General features: G+C 36.0%; 1 protein-coding gene across 7 annotated transcripts in view; it reads left to right on the forward strand.

Annotated features, from left to right (window-relative positions):
* Window positions 1-17,737, forward strand: part of GULP1 (GULP PTB domain containing engulfment adaptor 1) — a 330,379-nt gene that overhangs the window by 278,131 nt on the left and 34,511 nt on the right. For all 7 annotated transcript variants that reach the window (XM_086371504.1, XM_086371455.1, XM_086371463.1 and 4 more), the window contains one exon: window positions 2,839-2,976. In XM_086371504.1, coding sequence (XP_086227630.1) covers window positions 2,839-2,976 — 138 coding nt within the window. The remainder of the gene's footprint in view (window positions 1-2,838; window positions 2,977-17,737) is intronic.

Here is a 17,737-nt window from a genome sequence, read left to right on the forward strand (position 1 = left end):
GGAGCCTACCAGGCTACAGTCCATTGGGTCATAAGAGCTGTACAAGACTTAGCAACTAAACCACCATACTTATATATACACACACACAGTATATATATACTGCATAGACATATATATGTAGTATTAATCTTCAGTTCAGTTCAGTTCAGTTCAGTCGCTCAGTCGTGTCCGACTCTTTGCAACCCCATGAATTACAGCACGCCAGGTCTCCCTGTCCATCATCAACTCCTGGAGTTCACTCAAACTCATATCCATCGAGCCGGTGATGCCATCCAGCCATCTCATCCTCTGTCGTCCCCTTCTCCTCCTGCCCCCAATCCCTCCCAGCATCAGGGTCTTTTCCAATGAGTCAACTCTTTGCATGAGTATTGGAGCTTCAGCTTCAGCATCATTCCTTCCAATGAACACCCAGGACTGATCTCCTTTAGGATGGACTGGTTGGATCTCCTTGCAGTCCAAGGGACTCTCAAGAGTCTTCTCCAACACCACAGTTGAAAAGCATCAAGACTTCGGTGCTCAGCTTTCTTCACAGCCCAAGTCTCACATCCATACATGACCACTGGAAAAACGATAGGCTTGACTAGAAGGACCTTTGTTGGCAAAGTAATATCTCTGCTTTTCAATATACTAAGTTGGTCATAACTTTCCTTCCAAGGAGTAAGCGTCTTTTAATTTCATGGCTGCAGTCAACATCTGCAGTGACTTTGGAGCCCCCAAAATAAAGTCTGACACTGTTTCCACTGTTTCCCCATCTATTTCCCATGAAGTGATGGGACCAGATGCCATGATCTTCGTTTTCTGAATGTTGAGCTGTAAGCCAACTTTTTCACTCTCCTCTTTCACTTTCATCAAGAGGCTTTTTAGTTCCTCTTCACTTTCTGCCATAAGGATGGTGTCATCTGCATATCTGAGGTTATTGATGTATCTTCCGGCAATCTTGATTCCAGCTTGTGTTTCTTCCAGCCCAGCGTTTCTCATGATGTACTCTGCATAGAAGTTAAATAAACAGGGTGACAATATACAGCCTCGACGTACTCCTTTTCCTATTTGGAACCACTCTGTTGTTCCATGTCCAGTTCTAACTGTTGTTTCCTGACCTGCATATAGGTTTCTCAAGAGGCAGCTCAGGTGTTCTGGTATTCCCATCTCTTTCAGAATTTTCCACAGTTTATTGTGATCCACACAGTCAAAGGCTTTGGCATAGTCAATAAAGCAGAAATAGATGTTTTTCTGGAACTCTCTTGATTTTTCCATGATCCAGCAGATGTTGGCAATTTGATCTCTGGTTCCTCTGCCTTTTCTAAAACCAGCTTGAACATCTGGAAATTCATGGTTCACCTATTGCTGAAGCCTGGCTTGGAGAATTTTGAGCATTACTTTACTAGCGTGTGAGATGAGTGCAATTGTGTGGTAGTTTGAGCATTCTTTGGCATTGCCTTTCTTTGGGATTGGAATGAAAACTGACCTTTTCCAGTCCTGTGGCCACTGCTGAGTTTTCCAAATTTGCTGGCATATTGAGTGCAGCACTTTCACAGCATCATCTTTCAGGATTTGGAATAGCTCAACTGGAATTCCATCACCTCCACTAGCTTTGTTCATAGTGATGCTTCCTAAGGCCCACTTGACTTAACATTCCAGGATGTCTGGCTCTAGGTGAGTGATCACACCATCATGATTATCTGGGTCATGAAGATCTTTTTTATACAGTTTTTCTGTGTATTCTTGCCACCTCTTCTTAATATCTTCTGCTTCTGTTAGGTCCATACCATTTCTGTCCTTTATCGAGCCCATCTTTGCATGAAATGTTCCTTTGGTATCTCTAACTTTCTTGAAGAGATCTCTAGTCTTTCCCATTCTGTTGTTTTCCTCTATTTCTTTGCATTGATCACTGAGGAAGGCTTTCTTATCTCTCCTTGCTATTCTTTGGAACTCTGCATTCAGATGCTTATATCTTTCATTTTCTCCTTTGCTTTTCGCTTCTCTTCCTTTCACAGCTATTTGTAAGGCCTCCCCAGATAGCCATTTTGCTTTTTTGCATTTCTTTTCCATGGGGATGGTCCTGATCCCTGTCTTCTGTACAATGTCACAAACCTCTGTCCATAGTTCATCAGGCACTCTGTCTATCAGATCTAGTCCCTTAAATCTATTTCTCACTTCCACTGTATAATCATAAGGCATTTGATTTAGGTCATATCTGAATGATCTAGTGGTTTTCCCCACTTTCTTCAATTTAAGTCTGAATATTGACTTAGTAATTAGGAAGCTGAATGTGTAAATCTTCTTCATTCATTGCTCCAATGGAAATCATTGCAGAAGTTGCAAGGGTGATTTTCCTTAGATAGAAGAGGTTCAAGAGTATTTGAGTTTACCGTGAAGAAATGTACTGTGTAATATGTTTCATATGAAATTGTATACAGATGATGTTATGTTTTAAGCTGTAATATTAGTAGCAATAAAATAAAATGAAAAGATTCTTGTTCAAAGGGTTCTGCCAATTTTTTAACCTTTTGGAAATATATTAATCTGTGTAGACCTCAGTAATCTCCTAAGTAAAATTGCACAGTTGAAGTAATGGTATCCAAAGATCCCTTGTAGCTCAGGAAACCCATGAACCTCTGATCCTCTTTCCCCTTGTGTTTTTCTAAGTGCTATTGAAATGATTTAGCTAAATCCTGAGTCAGAAGGTTTATCTCATTACATTTTTATTTAAGCTGAGGTGTATGTAGTTATAAAACCAGAGTACGACAGATGATGTTTCATAAGTTGTATTATTTGCTCAGCTGGTATTCCAGAAAAAGAAATCTCTTCAACTATGTTTATTTTCATCTGTGTTCACAGGAAGTTCAACACAATTGCCAGCTTCACAGAATATCATTTTGTGCAGATGATAAAACTGACAAGAGGATATTCACTTTCATATGCAAAGATTCCGAGTCAAATAAACATTTGTGCTATGTATTTGACAGCGAAAAGTGTGTAAGTATGCCAGATGTTTTAGGGTGGTTTGCTCTACTTTGTAAGCCAGGAATTGTCTTGTTTCCAGCATTAGTAAAGTATTTAGAAATGAATAAGGTCTGCAAATACTTAACTTCACAAATAGATTCTTCCTGTCATGAGAATATGCTTCAGGATTTCATCCCTAAATAAATTTCACGTTAATGGACACAAGCTTGTATGCAATTTTCTTTCCTTAGAATGTCATCCTATGTCATATGTTTACCTGTCTTACAATCACTTGACTTGAAATTTTAAACTCAAATACAAGTTAGTAATGTGCATATAATGCAAAGGAGTAATGGTAAAGCAAAGTATTTTTTCAGGAATGTCATGGATCTGATGAAAATAAATATTTTATTTTATTTTATTTTGAAAATAAATATTTTTAAATATTTTTATTTTTAAGTATTTTTTAAATATTTTTATTTTTATTTTAAATATTTATTTTAAAATATTTTAAATATTTTTAAACTGTAGGAAATGAAATTTGTATGGCTCTTCAAAAAAAAATCTGATTCTTTAAAACTCTGATTTTTGATTTTCATTATTCAGAAAACTTTTTTTTTTTTTAAACTTTACAATATTGTATTAGTTTTGCCAAATATTGAAATGAATCTGCCACAGGTATACCTGTGTTCCCCGTCCTGAACCCTCCTCCCTCTTCCCTCCCTCTGGGTAGTCCCAGTGCACCAGCCCCAAGCATCCAGTATCGTGCATTGAACCTGGACTGACGACTCATTTCATACATGAAAAACTTTTTATAATTAAATGTGATAGAATTGTGTTTATGTGTGTGTGTGTGAGTGATTGATCTTGGGAATATAATCTAAAGTTCTTAGCAAGTAAGAACAATTAGGATACTCCAAAGTTAAGCTCTCTGACAATTCTTTAATCATCTGGAATTCTTAATGAAAACCCATATCTTGACTATATGCATAAGCTAATACCAATGATAACCTAGTCTGAGATCCTGTTATAAAATGTAATATGTGAATTCCAAGCACACATTGTAGCCATTGATAGCTTTAAATGAGAAAGAACGTTTAATCTCAACAGCAGGATTGCATTAGACAGGAAGAAATTTAGTTTATTTATTGTTCATTTTATCATACTGTCAAAATAGAAGGGAATAATATTGTTATCACTATAATATATGTCTTTAATTTCAGTATGTGGACTTCTTAAAAACAAATACTTTTTTATCTGTCCATGTAACTCCTGCATCAGGTGGAAAATAGATACTCAATGAATTTTTTTCCTTTAAAAAGGTTATGTGGATAAATTGACAAAAGGTAGAGCAAGTTATTATCTCTATCTTTTAAACTATAGTTCTTCAAATACGCAAACTACTGTGCTAACCTATTTGGCATCATAATATGTTTTGAAAATTTGATGAATATTATGAAATATCTTGTCAGAATACTATCCTTATTTGTTTAAGACAGTGTTATGTGAACTATATGGAATTTTGTATGAAATTAAAAAGTTCTATTTGAAATGTATCCTATTGAATGAATGCCATATATTTAACGCTCCAGGTGCCTCTTAACCATGATGACTTGCAGGTATTTTCTATGTGATTGAGAAGATTAAAGTTGATACTTGTTGAATATCTTCTACATGTAAGATATGATAACCTTTTACCACTTATGACAAACAGTAAATTAAATTGTCCTTCTTTCTTGCCTTACATATAGAAATGAACTTCCTTAGGATTTTTTGAAATATTCATAACCCAAGTCCTTTATAAATACTAGTCTTTCTATAATTTTATGTCACGTTTTACCTTTCTTTGATGTCCAAACTTGTTACATAATTATTAAAACAAACACTTGCAAGAATTCCCCATTGTTTTCAAAGTACAAACTATATTTCTATCTAATCGCACTTTTTTTAATCGGTTTCCAAAATTTCACTACCTAGACCCGTTATTCCTCTCTTGATATAGCATATTAGCTTTCTTTTTTCTTGAAGGTTGAAAATATTTTCTTGAAGCCTATACCAGTGGCTCACAAACATTAGTGTGCATGATTTCTAAATTATGATTGACAGCAGAAGCAAAAAATGCTTTCTGATATGATTCTAAATGAATATATAGAAAATATGTAGGGCAAGTATCTGTTGGATTATCGAAAAAGTGAGACATTTCCAGAAAAACATCTACTTCTGTTTTATTGACTATGCCAAAGCCTTTTACTGTGTGGATCACAACAAACTGGGGAAAATTCTACAAGAGATAGGAATACCAGACCACCTCACCTACCTCCTGAGAAATCTGTATGTAGGTCAAGAAGCAACAGTTAGAACTAGACATGGAAAAACAGACTGGTTCCAAATCGGGAAAGGAGTACGTCAAGGCTGTATATTGTCACCCTGCTTATTTAACTTATATGCAGAGTACATCATGAGAAACGCTGGACTAGAAGAAGCACAAGCTGGAATCAAGATTGCTGGGAGAAATATCAATAACCTCAGATATGCAGATGATACCACCCTTATGGCAGAATGCGAAGAAGAACTAAAGAGCCTCTTGATGAAAGTGAAAGAGGAGAGTGAAAAAGTTGGCTTAAAACTCAATATTCAGAAAACTAAGATCATGGCATCTGGGCCCATCACTTCATGGCAAATAGAGGGGAAATAATGGAAACAGTGACAGGCTATTTTGGGGGGGGGCTCCAAAATCACTGTAGATGGTGACTGTAGCCATGAAATTAAAAGGTGCTTGCTCTTTGGAAGAAAAGTTATGACCAACTTAGCATATTAAAAAGCAGAGACATTACTTTGCCAACAAAGATCTGTCTAGTCAAAGCTTTGGTTTTTCCAGTGGTCATGTATGGATGTGAGAGTTGGACTATAAAGAAAGCTGAGCACCGAAGTCTTGATGCTTTTGAACTGTGGTGTTGGAGAAGACTCTTGAGAGTCCCTTGGACTACAAGAAGATCCAACTAGTCCATTCTAAAGGAGATCAGTCCTGAATATTCATTGGTAGGACTGATGCTGAAGCTGAAACTCCAATACTTTGGCCACCTGTTGTGAAGAACTGACTTATGCAAAAAGACCCTGATGCTGGGAAAGATTAAAGGCGAGAAGACAAGAGGAGGACAGAGGATGAGATGGTTGGATGGTATCGCTGACTCAATGGGCATGAGTTTGAGTAAACTCCAGGAGTTGGTGATAGGCAGGGAAGCCTGGCGTGCTGCAGTCATGGGGTTGCAAAGTATCAGACACGACTGAGTGAGCTGAACTGAACTGAACTGAAGGCAAGTATATTATGAACAGAGAAAGTTAAAGGCATATAAATGGAGGTAAGGTTTCTACACCTTTCAAACTGGAAAAATGACAGCATTAGTAGACTGAGATAAGTTGTATAAATGTAATATGAATCTCGGAGCAACCACTAAAAAACGTATAAAATGGGATACATTTAAAAATACATTGGCCCAAGTGAATGTGTTAATATCAGATGAAATGCACTTCAAAGTAAAGAAAATTACACAAAGAAGGCAATATTTAATAATAAAAGGCTCATACTACTAAGAAAACAGCAAGCCTAAACTTGCATTGCCAAATCACAGAGCAGCAAAATTACTGAAATAAAAACTGATAGAAATGAAAAGAAATATAGGGTCAATAGGCAAATACACAGTTATATTGACTATTTTGCCACCACTTTTCTTAAAATTAATGGAACAACTAGACAGGAAATCATCAAGAATATAGGATCACTCAACAGCATCATCAACTAATGGAATCAAACAACCAAGGGGAACTTCATTCAACAACAGCAGGTTGCACATTGTTTTCAAGTGCCAAAGGCACATGTACCAAAATAGACTGTATCCGGGGCTGTAAGACAAATCCCAGAAGTGTAAAAGAGTAGAAATTATTAAGCAAGTGCTTTTCAACAATAAAGAAATCAACCTAAAAGTGAAGAACAGAAAGATTATATGAAAGGCTTCAAAAACTTGGAAGTTTTGTTTATCCATATGTCAAAAACGGCATCAAGTTTGTAAGCACTCTGTAGGTCAAAGAGGAATCTTCAAAGAAAAAAATCTTAAATGTGTGAACTATATAGAAATGAAATAGAACATATCAGTGTTTATGTGATACAGTTAAAGCAATTCTGGGAAAGAAATTTATAACAAGTTAATATATTTAAAAGCAGAACATTTCAAATCAGTAATCTAAGCTGCCAGCTCAAGTACTTAGAAAACAGATTATCAAATTAAAGGAAGCAGAAGGATGAAAATAAGAAAGAGAAGAGAAGAAATTAATGAAATGGAAAACAAAAACAATTGAGAAAATCAATGACACAAAGAGCCGTTTCATTAAAAGATAATAAGAGTAACAAAATTTCAGTTAAGATTAGTAAAGCAAAAAAAAAAAAGAAACAAATTACCAATATCAGACATTAAACAGGGATTTCACTGAAAAACATCCAGATATCAAAAAATATTAAGAGGATGCTAGATATTCAAGCTGGTTTTAGAAAAGGCAGAGGAACCAGAGACCAAATTGCCAACATCCGCTGGATCATCAAAAAAGCAAGAGAGTTTCAGAAAAACATCTATTTCTGCTTTATTGACTATGCTAAAGCCTTTGACTGTGTGGATCACAATAAACTGTGGAAAATTCTGAAAGAGATGGAAGTACCAGACCACCTGACCTTTCTCTTGAGAAATTAGTATGCAGGTCAGGAAGCAACAGGTAGAACTGGACATGGAACAACAGACTGGTTCCAAATAGGAAAAGGAGTATGTCAAGGCTGTATATTGTCACCCTGCTTATTTAACTTCTATGCAGAGTACATCATGAGAAACACTGGACTGGAAGAAGCACAACCTGGAATCAAGATTGCCGGGAGAAATACCAATAACCTCAGATATGCAGATGACACCACCCTTAAGGCAGAAACTAAAGAAGAGGAACTAAAGAGGAACTGAAGAGGAACTAAAAAGCCTCTTGATGAAGGTGAAAGAGGAGAGTGAAAAAGTTGGCTTAAAACTCAACATTCAGAAAATGAAGATCATGGCATCTGGTCCCATCACTTCATGGGAAATAGATGGGGAAACAGTGGAAACAGTGTCAGACTTTATTTTGGGGGGCTCCAAAATCACTGCAGATGATGACTGCAGCCATGAAATTAAAAGATGCTTACTCCAAAAGTTATGACCAACCTAGATAGCCCATTGAAAAGCAGAGACATTACTTTGCCAACAAAGGTCCGTCTACTCAAGGCTATGGTTTTTCCAGTGGTCCCATATGGATGTGAGAGTTGGACTGTGAAGAAAGCTGACAGCCGAAGACTTGATGCTTTTGAACTGTAGTGTTGGAGAAGACTCTTGAGAGTCCCTTGGACTGCAGGGAGATCCAACCAGTCCATTCTGAAGGAGATCAGCCCTGGGATTTCTTTGGAAGGAATGATGCTAAAGCTGAAACTCCAATACTTTGGCCACCTCATGCGAAGAGTTGACTCATTGGAAAAGACTCTGATGCTGGGAGGGATTGGGGGCAGGAGGAGAAGGGGACGACAGAGGATGAGATGGCTGGATGGCATCACTGACTCAATGGACGTGAGTCTGAGTGAACTCTGGGAGTTGGTGATGGACAGGGAAGCCTGGCGTGCTGCGATTCATGGGGTCGAAAAGACACGACTGAGCGACTGAACTGAACTGAACTGAACTAATAATCAACTGTGTACACATAAATTTGACAACATAGAAGAATTAATTTCTCAAAAACAAAAATGGCTGACTACCTATTATTGGATAATTTGAATAGCCTTGTAACTATAAAGGCAATTGAATTTATAATTTCAAACTTACTAAAGTAGAAATCCCTACTCCTAGATAGTTTTACTGAAAGAATCCATAAATGCTTAAAGAGGAGTTAACATTGTTCTGCACAAGCTATTCCAAATAACAGAAGTGAGAGAACTCCTAAAATTCACTTTTATGAAAGTTTTATTTTTCAGACACCAAAGCAGGTAATGATAGTGCAAAAAAAGGAAACTACAGACCAATATCCCTCAGGAATATGGATGCAAATATTTTTAACAGAATATTAAATATAACAGCATATATAAAAGAATTATACACCAAGACCAAGTAGAGCTTGTTCCTGGGATGTAAGTCTTATTCAGCATCAAAAATCCAATAATATAATCAATCATATTAACAGGTTAATGAAGTATATGATCCTATCAACCAACATTTTAAAAAATATTTGAAAATAATCAACACCCATTCATGGTTAAAAATCTCAGAAAAATAGGAATAGAAGGAAACTTCTTTTTCTTGTAGGATTTGGGTGTTTGTTTTTGCTATCTGATTCGTACGTATATAACCAAAATGTTTTTGTTCTAAACAGACAATGTAAAACCATTAAGAGTATGTCATTACTGTCATAAATTTGTAGATATGATTTTAGATGAATTTTAATAGTTTATATTACATAATGTTTATGGCAACAAGTAAATTCTAATATAGAACACTGTGTTTCTTGTAAAGTTAATATCATTAATATTTAACATTATTATTGGTAAAATAAATATAATTGATACAACTGAATCTAATATATGATGAGGAATTTTAGACTTATCAGTTTTTCTCATAATTAAACCTGAGTATCACTATACCCTTATAGCATATGTAAATATATACATATATATATGAGAGGAGTCAAATATATGCAAAATCCATAACCTCCTGAATTATGCACAAATTATAGTTGCTACCTACATGAAGAATAAAGGGAGCCCAGATTAAGAGCTAAAGGAAGCTTTAGATTTATATGTTATGCTCAAAGACTTTAATATTGTTTATACATATATTTTTGGAATTAAAGGAAAAAGAACATAGTAATGAGGAAACAAGTGAAAATTTTAGCATAGAAACAGCAAATGCTAAAATAATTCAATGGTTAGGTAAAATAACTTTAAAAAATTGATAGGCTTAACATCAGATTTGGGATGGCAGAAAAAAAATGGTCAGTAACCTAGAAGATAGATGAGAGAAATTATCCAATTAAATGAACAGAGAAAATAAATGATAGTAATATTAAATGACAGAGCCATAATCACCTCTAGGAAAAAACGGAGTGTTCTAACATGTGTGAAATCAAAATCATAAGAAGACAGCAGAGAGAAAGTAAGACAGCAAAGAAAGTCCTGGCTGAAGAATTCCCAAATGTGGTGAAAACTGTCAACCTACAGATTTGAGAACCTTCAAGCTGAATTAGTTATAAAGAAAACCACTTTTATCACAGACAATCTACAAGAGAGAGAAAGAGAGTGAGAGAATGATTAAGGGAATGAATGAATCTTGAAAGCATCCATAAAAAAATATAAAGACATATTATATCTTTACATAGAGAAAGAAAAAAAAAATATGAATGGCAGCTGACTTTTCATTAGTATCAGTAAAGGTCAGAGGAGACTATGACAATATCTTTCAAGCATAAAGTAAAAGATGTCATAAGAAAATTTTACACTTGTTGAAGTCTCAAAATTTAAATCAAAATATTTTGAAATAAATGAAACTACAGTGACTCACCACTAGCGAACTGTGCTTCAAGATATGCTAAAGGAGATTCTTTAATCTGAAGGGAAATGACACAAAAAGTAAATTCAAATGTGCAAAAGAATAAACAAAAAATAAACACTAGAAAAACTGTGACTAAATGTCACTCTTTTTTAAAACAGAACTGTTAAAAGCAAAATTGTAGCATTGTGTCAGGTCATTGCATCATGATGTTAACATGTGACAGTACTACCACAAAGGCTGCATACTATTGTGGTTCAGACGGTTAAGCGTGCATCTGCAATGCGGGAGACCTGGGTTCGATTCCTGGGTCGGGAAGATCCCCTGAAGAAGGAAATGGCAATCCACTTCAGTATTATTGCCTGGAAAATCTCATAGACAGAGGAGCCTGGTACTACATTCCATGGGATCGCAAAGAGTCGGACACGACTGAGCGACTTCACTTTCACTTTCAAGGTTGTTATTATTTATGTAAAGTAATGCACATTAACTCCAAATAGACTGCTCACTTAAAGATGCATATTGTTATCACTAGAGCAATCCACTAAAAAGTAATTCAAAAGTGTATAGTTAAAAACCTATAGAGAAAATAAAATGGAAAACTATTTTTTTTTTTTTTATGAAAAAGACAGTAGGCAAAGAATAGAAATGGAAAAGCAGATGGACCAAGTAGAAAATAAAGTGAAAGTGAAGTCAAGTCGCTCAGTCGTGTCCGACTCTTTGCGACCCCATGGACTGTAGCCTACCAGGCTCCTCCCTCCATGGGATTCTCCAGGCAAGAGTACTGGAGTGGGGTGCCATTTCCTTCTCTAGGGGATCTTCCCGACCCAGGGATTGAACCTGGGTCTCCCGCATTCCAGGCAGATGCTTTAACCTCTGCGCCACCAGGGAAGCCCAAAAGTGATGTAAATATATAGACTAAATACACCAATCAAAGGATGAGATTATCAGGCAGGATTTTTAAAACATACAACTGTTTGATCTCTAGAAGACACACATTTTAGATATAAAATGATGTGTGTGTGTTCAGTCGCTCAGTGACTGACTCTTTGCGACCCCATGGACTGTAGCCCCAGTCTCCTCCGTCCATGGGATTTCCCAGGCAAGAATACTGGAGTGGGTTGCCATTTCCTCCTCCAGGGGATCTTCCCCATGCAAAGATTAAACCCGTGTCTCTTGCGTCGGCTACATTGGCAGGTGGATGCATTACCACTAGTACCAAATATAGGTAAAAAACAGAAGATTGAATAAACATATGCAGTGCAAACCTTAAGTGTGTGAAAGTTGGTGTGGCTATACTCACGTCATAAAGGTGATTTCAAGGCAAGAATATTATCAGACATCAAGACAGACAGCCCACAGTGATTAAAAAACCAATGTGTTTCATTTAATAACATTGCTTTTTAAGAAATAAAGCAAAAAATTTAATAATTGCAAGAAGAAAAAGACAAATTGACATCCGTAGTCATCGATCATAATGCCTTTTTTAGCAATTGACAGAGAAAATAGAAAAAAATCAATAAAGCTACAAAAAATGAAAAAAAAATGTTATCCACCAATTTGATCTAAGTGACATAAATAGAACACTATCCCAAACAACAACAGAGTATACTTTCTTTTTGAGTGTAAGTAGAATATTTACAAAGATGCATAATATCTTGTACCATACTATAAGACAATGAATTTCAAAACTGAAAATATTGCAAAGTATATTCTCTGGCCACAAACTGTCAAAATGTTTTAAATCAAACACTCTGCATAACAGTAGCTCCAAAAAAGTCTCAAGGGATACTAGATTATTTTTATCTGAATAGCAACCAAATATGACACATCAAAATTAGTAAAAATTTGTAAAAAAAAAAAAAAAACAGTTAAAGGGATATTTATAACTTTTTCTATGAGAAAAGATAAAATGATTAAAAATAATCTCTTGACCTTCAGAAGTTAGATGAACAAATTTAAAACAAAATAAAAAGTAATAATAATAAAGAATAGAATCAATGACGTTGAAAACAGAAAACAGTAAAGAACACTGATAAAGTCAAAAGTTGTTTCTTTGATAAGGATAATAAAATTAGCAATCCTCTAAAAAGACAAATTTAGGACAAAAATAAGAGAAAGGACAAATTACCACTTTCAGAAACAAAAAATTTAAGTGCAGATCCTACAGTCTTTAAAAGAATAGAAAGAAAGGATAGAGAGAAATATTATGTAACTATTATGCCAGTAAATTTAGCATGTAAGATAAAATTGATGAATATTTGAAAAACTTGATTTACATGAAACTGGGCTTATATAGTTGCTCAACAGGGAAATTCAGATTAAATGCATTGTGTTAACTGGGAGAAAAACTTGATTTACTGGAACTGAAGGAATAACAAATCTGAATACATATATAATGAAATATTTTTAAAAAATCTCTTGACAAGTAAAATATAAGAGCCAAATAGTTTAAGTTCTAAAAAATAAAAAAAAATTTTATCACATAGATGCAAAAAAAAAAGCACAAGATTCAATCCAATTGATGATAAAATTCATAATAGCCTAGGATTTAAAGGACATTTCTTATTCCAGTAAGGATGTTAAAAATCCTACGAATGACATCAAAATAAATGGTGAATTATTGAGTGCTTTCCCTTGAGACTGGGAACAGGATAAGTGCTTATTCTAACTCTGGCTGTTTAGTTTAGCATGATATTAGATGTCTTATCTGGTTAATAGGAAAAGAAACAGAAGGCATAAATACTGGGAAAAAGAGAAGTAAAACTATCCCTTTCACAGATATAATTTTTTACAAAAAAAAAAAAAAGTCCCATGAAATCTACAAATTACTTTAATATACAAGAATTAATTGTTTCTATCTATCCAAATCAAAGAATGAGGTCAGGAGGAGAAGGGGACGACAGAGCATGAGATGGGGTCGCTAGAGTCGGACACGACTGAGCTACTTCACTTTCACTTTTCACTTTCATGCATTGGAGAAGGAAATGGCAACCCACTCCAGTGTTCTTGCCTGGGAAATCCCAGGGATGGGGGAGCCTGGTGGGCTGCAGTCTCTGGGGTTGCACAGAGTCGGACACGACTGAAGTGACTTAGCAGCAGTAGCAGCAGCATAGTGTTAAATGTAGACACATCCTATGATTTAGTAATTTCTTTCTAGATATTTGAAAAGAAAATGGCAACCCATTCCAGTATTCTTGTCTGGAAAATCCCACGGACAGAGGAGCCTGGTAGGCTTTAGTCCATTGGGTTGTGAAGATTCGGACATGAATGAGCGACTTCACTTTCACTTTCTTCTAGATATTTACCCAGAAATATAAAAACATATGTCCACAAAAAGATTTTACAGGAATATTTGTAACATCTTTATTTGTAACTCAGAACTGAAAACACCACAAACTTCACTTGATAGACAAATGAAAAAACAATTTGAGATATATTCACTAGTTGGAATGTAATCAGCAATAAATCATAAATGTAAGATCTGAGAAACTAAAGAAGACAAATATAAAAGAATATATAGGATGGCCCACTTTTATAGATACAAAGACAGACAAACTGATCTATGGTGATAGAAATTAGAGCAACAGTTACCTGGAAGAAATGTGATTTGACTAGAAGTATGTATAGGAGGAGAAGGAAACGGCAACCCACTCCAGTATTCATGCCTGGAAAATCCCATGGACTCAGGAGTCTGGTGGGCTACAATCCACCGGGTCGCAAAGAGTCGGACACGACTGAGTGACTTCTGTGTGTGTGTGCATATGTATAGGAGATGCTTCCAAGGTGGCTCAGTCTACCTGCAGTGTAGAAGACACAAAAGACGTGGGTTCAATTCCTGAGTCGGGAAGATCCCCTGGAAGAGAGCACGGCAACCCACTCCACTATTCTTGCATGGAGAATCCCATGGACAAGAGGAGCCTGGTGGGCTACAGTCCATAGCACTGGACAGAGTTAGACATGACTGAAGTGACTGAGTACTCATGCATAGGTATAGAAGAGCTTTGAAGGGTGTTAGAGATCTATATTTCTAATGATATGGTGGTTTTATAGGTATGTACATTTTTTTCAAAACACATCTGGTTGTATAATTGTGGTCTGTGCATTTAAATGTATATGTTTCATCCCCTACCCTCAAAAGTGTGAGGCTTGTAGACTCAGATATTCTGAATCTGAATCCAAGTTCTCCTCTAACTATGAGCCTTTAGACAAGTTACACGAAGAATTGCAGTTGCATAAGTATTGAGGGGTAATAGTAATCCCCACCTCACAGAGTCATGAAAACCCATGGGGGTAATATATGGTGAACATTTACCAGGGAGTTAAATGCTATCTACAAGGGCTTCACTTGTAGCTCAGTTGGTAAAGAATCTGCCTGCAGTACAGGAGACCTGGGTTCAATCACTGGGTCGGGAAGATCCCCTGGAGAAGGAAATGGAAACCCACTCCAGTATCCTTACCTGAAAAATCCCATGGACAGCGGAGCCTGGTGGACTGCAGTCCATGGGGTTGCAAACAGTTAGGCACAACTGAGCAACTAACACTAAATGCCATCTCATTTCACAGTTGTACACATATCACATGCAAGCAAGGTAGTGCTCAAAATCCTTCAAGGTAAGCTTCAACAGTGTGTGAACCAAGAACTTCCAGGTGTGCAAGCTGGGTTTAGACAAGGCAGAGGAACCAGAGGTCAAATTGCGAACATCTGTTGGATCATCGAAAAGCAAGAGAATTTCATAAAACCATCTACCTCTGCTATATTGACTATACTAAAGCTTTCAGCTGTGTGAATCACTACAAACTGTAGAAAATTCTTAAGAGATGGGAATACCAGAGCACCTTACCTACCTCCTGAGAAACCTGTATGCAGGCCAAGAAGCAACCGTTAGAACCTGACATGGAACAACAGACTGGTTCCAAATTGGGAAAGGAGTGCATCAAGGCTGTGTATTGTCATCCTGCTTAGTTAACTTCTATGCAGAGTATATCATGAGAAGTGCTGGGCTGGATGAAGCACAAGCTGGAATCAAGATTGCCAGGAAAAATATCCATAACCTCAGATATGCAGATGACACCACCCTTATGGCAGAAAGTGAAGAGAACTATAAAGAGCCTCTTGATAAAAGTGAAAAAGGAGAGTGAAAAAGCTGACTTAAAACTCAACATTTAAAAAATAAAAACCATGCCATCTGGTCCCATCATTTTGTGGCAAATAAATGAGGAAACAATGGAGACTGTGACAGACTTTATTTTCTTGGGCTCCAAAATCACTGCAGATGGTGACTTCAGCCATGAAATTAAAAGCCACTTGCTCCTTGGAAGAAAAACTATGATAAACCTAGACAGCATATTAAAAAGCAGAGACATTACTTTGCTGACAAAGGTCTGTCTAGTCAAAGCTTGTTTTTTCCAGTAGTCACATATGGATGTGCGAGTTGGAACGTAAAGAAGGCTGAGCGCCAAAGAATTGATGCTTTTGAACTGTGGTGTTGCAGAAGACTCCTGAGAGTCCCTTGGACTGCAAGGAGATCCAATAGTCTATCCTGAAGGAAATCAGTCCTGAGTATTCATTGGAAGGACTGACGCTAAAGCTGAAGCTCCAGTGCTTTGGCCACCTGATTCGAAGAGCTGACTCATTTAAAAAGACCCTGATCCTGGGAAAGATTGAGGGCAGGAGGAGAAGGCGACGACAGAGGGTGAGATGGTTGGATGGCATCAGTGATTCAGTGGGCATGAGTTTTTGCAACTCTGGGAGATGGTGAACAACAGGTAAATTTGATGTGGTGCGGTCCATGGGGTTGCAAAATCGGACACTACTGAGCAACTGACCAACAACAAAAATGCCACCTTAATTAAAAATATGTCATACTATAAAAAGTGAATGTGGTTTTTAAAAATTATTATTGTAAACAACCAATAATGAAGTCAGATATTAGTGATGAATCAACCATGTTATTTAAATAATTCTCTGTCTTATACACCTTGAGAATTTGAGGAAAACACATTGTCTTATTAAGAAGATACATTAAGCTCATTTTAATTTATTCAGTATTATATAGTATTCTTTAACATAGCTTATTTTCCATCTTTTTTGTAAGACAGTCTTCTTATATAAGTGTAGGCATGTATTTTGCATTTTTTAATTCACCAGGTTAGACTCTATAACATTTTTTATGTTTAACAGCCTTTGTAAATGAATAGTGAACTACAAAAATAACAATGTCTTAATTAAGTAAGCTTCATTTATAAAACATTTTTAATTTAGATTGCATATAGAATATAGCAAAATTTTAAGATTTGTAGATTAGTAAAAGCAGGGTATTTACAAGATTTAATATTGCTACCAGTTGTTATGTCATCTGGAGTTCTCACCATTAAATATGAAATATTTGTGATGCATTAAATCAATTAATGCCTTTACCAAATTTTTTTATAATGTTAATTTAATAAATCTTTATTTAGTGTTTACACTGTTCCCACTAAGACATCACATTTCAGTGATATCAGCTGAAATATCATTGGGAAAAAATGAGCTAGTAGACTTAGACTATCTGGGGCAGTTCCTAGTAAATAGGCCAGAGGTAATTGTTTTATGAGGCCAAATTCAGATGACAGATAGTTTTTCAGTCAGCACTGTGTTTTAAAAATTTTGTTTACTACCACTTAAAATTTTCCATATGAAAATTCAGATTTTTGGTCTCATCTCACATATTTAAAATTGACACCTCTGGGTTGGAATTGCTCATTTCCAACAGTTAACTGGAACTGAATAGCAGCTGCTCCCTTTAGAGCAGGCACACCTCAGGTTTTCCACAGACACCACCCAACCAACCTCTTTCAAGTTACCTTCCAGGTTTAACAAACCCTCTTCACTAGGAAACAAAATAAGTAGCAAAGCTACGAGAAAAACTGCAGTTGGCACTGTGCTTTCATTTACTAGGCACTAAATATTTGAGGAAAGGAGAAAAACAAACTAGTAGGGGAAATGCTATGATAAAAGAGATGAGAATCTGGATAGGACTCTTGCTTCGAACTTCAACAGCTATTCATTTAATATCCAAAACACTTCTCTTTTATGTCATGCATGCTTAGGCTTTGAATGATTATGTTAGCATAGATTACTTTTGCTCATTTACTACACTTCTGCGCCTAGACATTGCCCTTTTGAAATATGTCATGTTAATGTTTTTCTTGATTCA

The sequence above is a fragment of the Bos grunniens genome, chromosome 2 (assembly GCF_055505025.1).
Source record: "Bos grunniens cultivar Pamir isolate PY7600 chromosome 2, Bosgru_T2T1.0, whole genome shotgun sequence".
NCBI classification, from domain to species: Eukaryota; Metazoa; Chordata; class Mammalia; order Artiodactyla; family Bovidae; genus Bos; species Bos grunniens.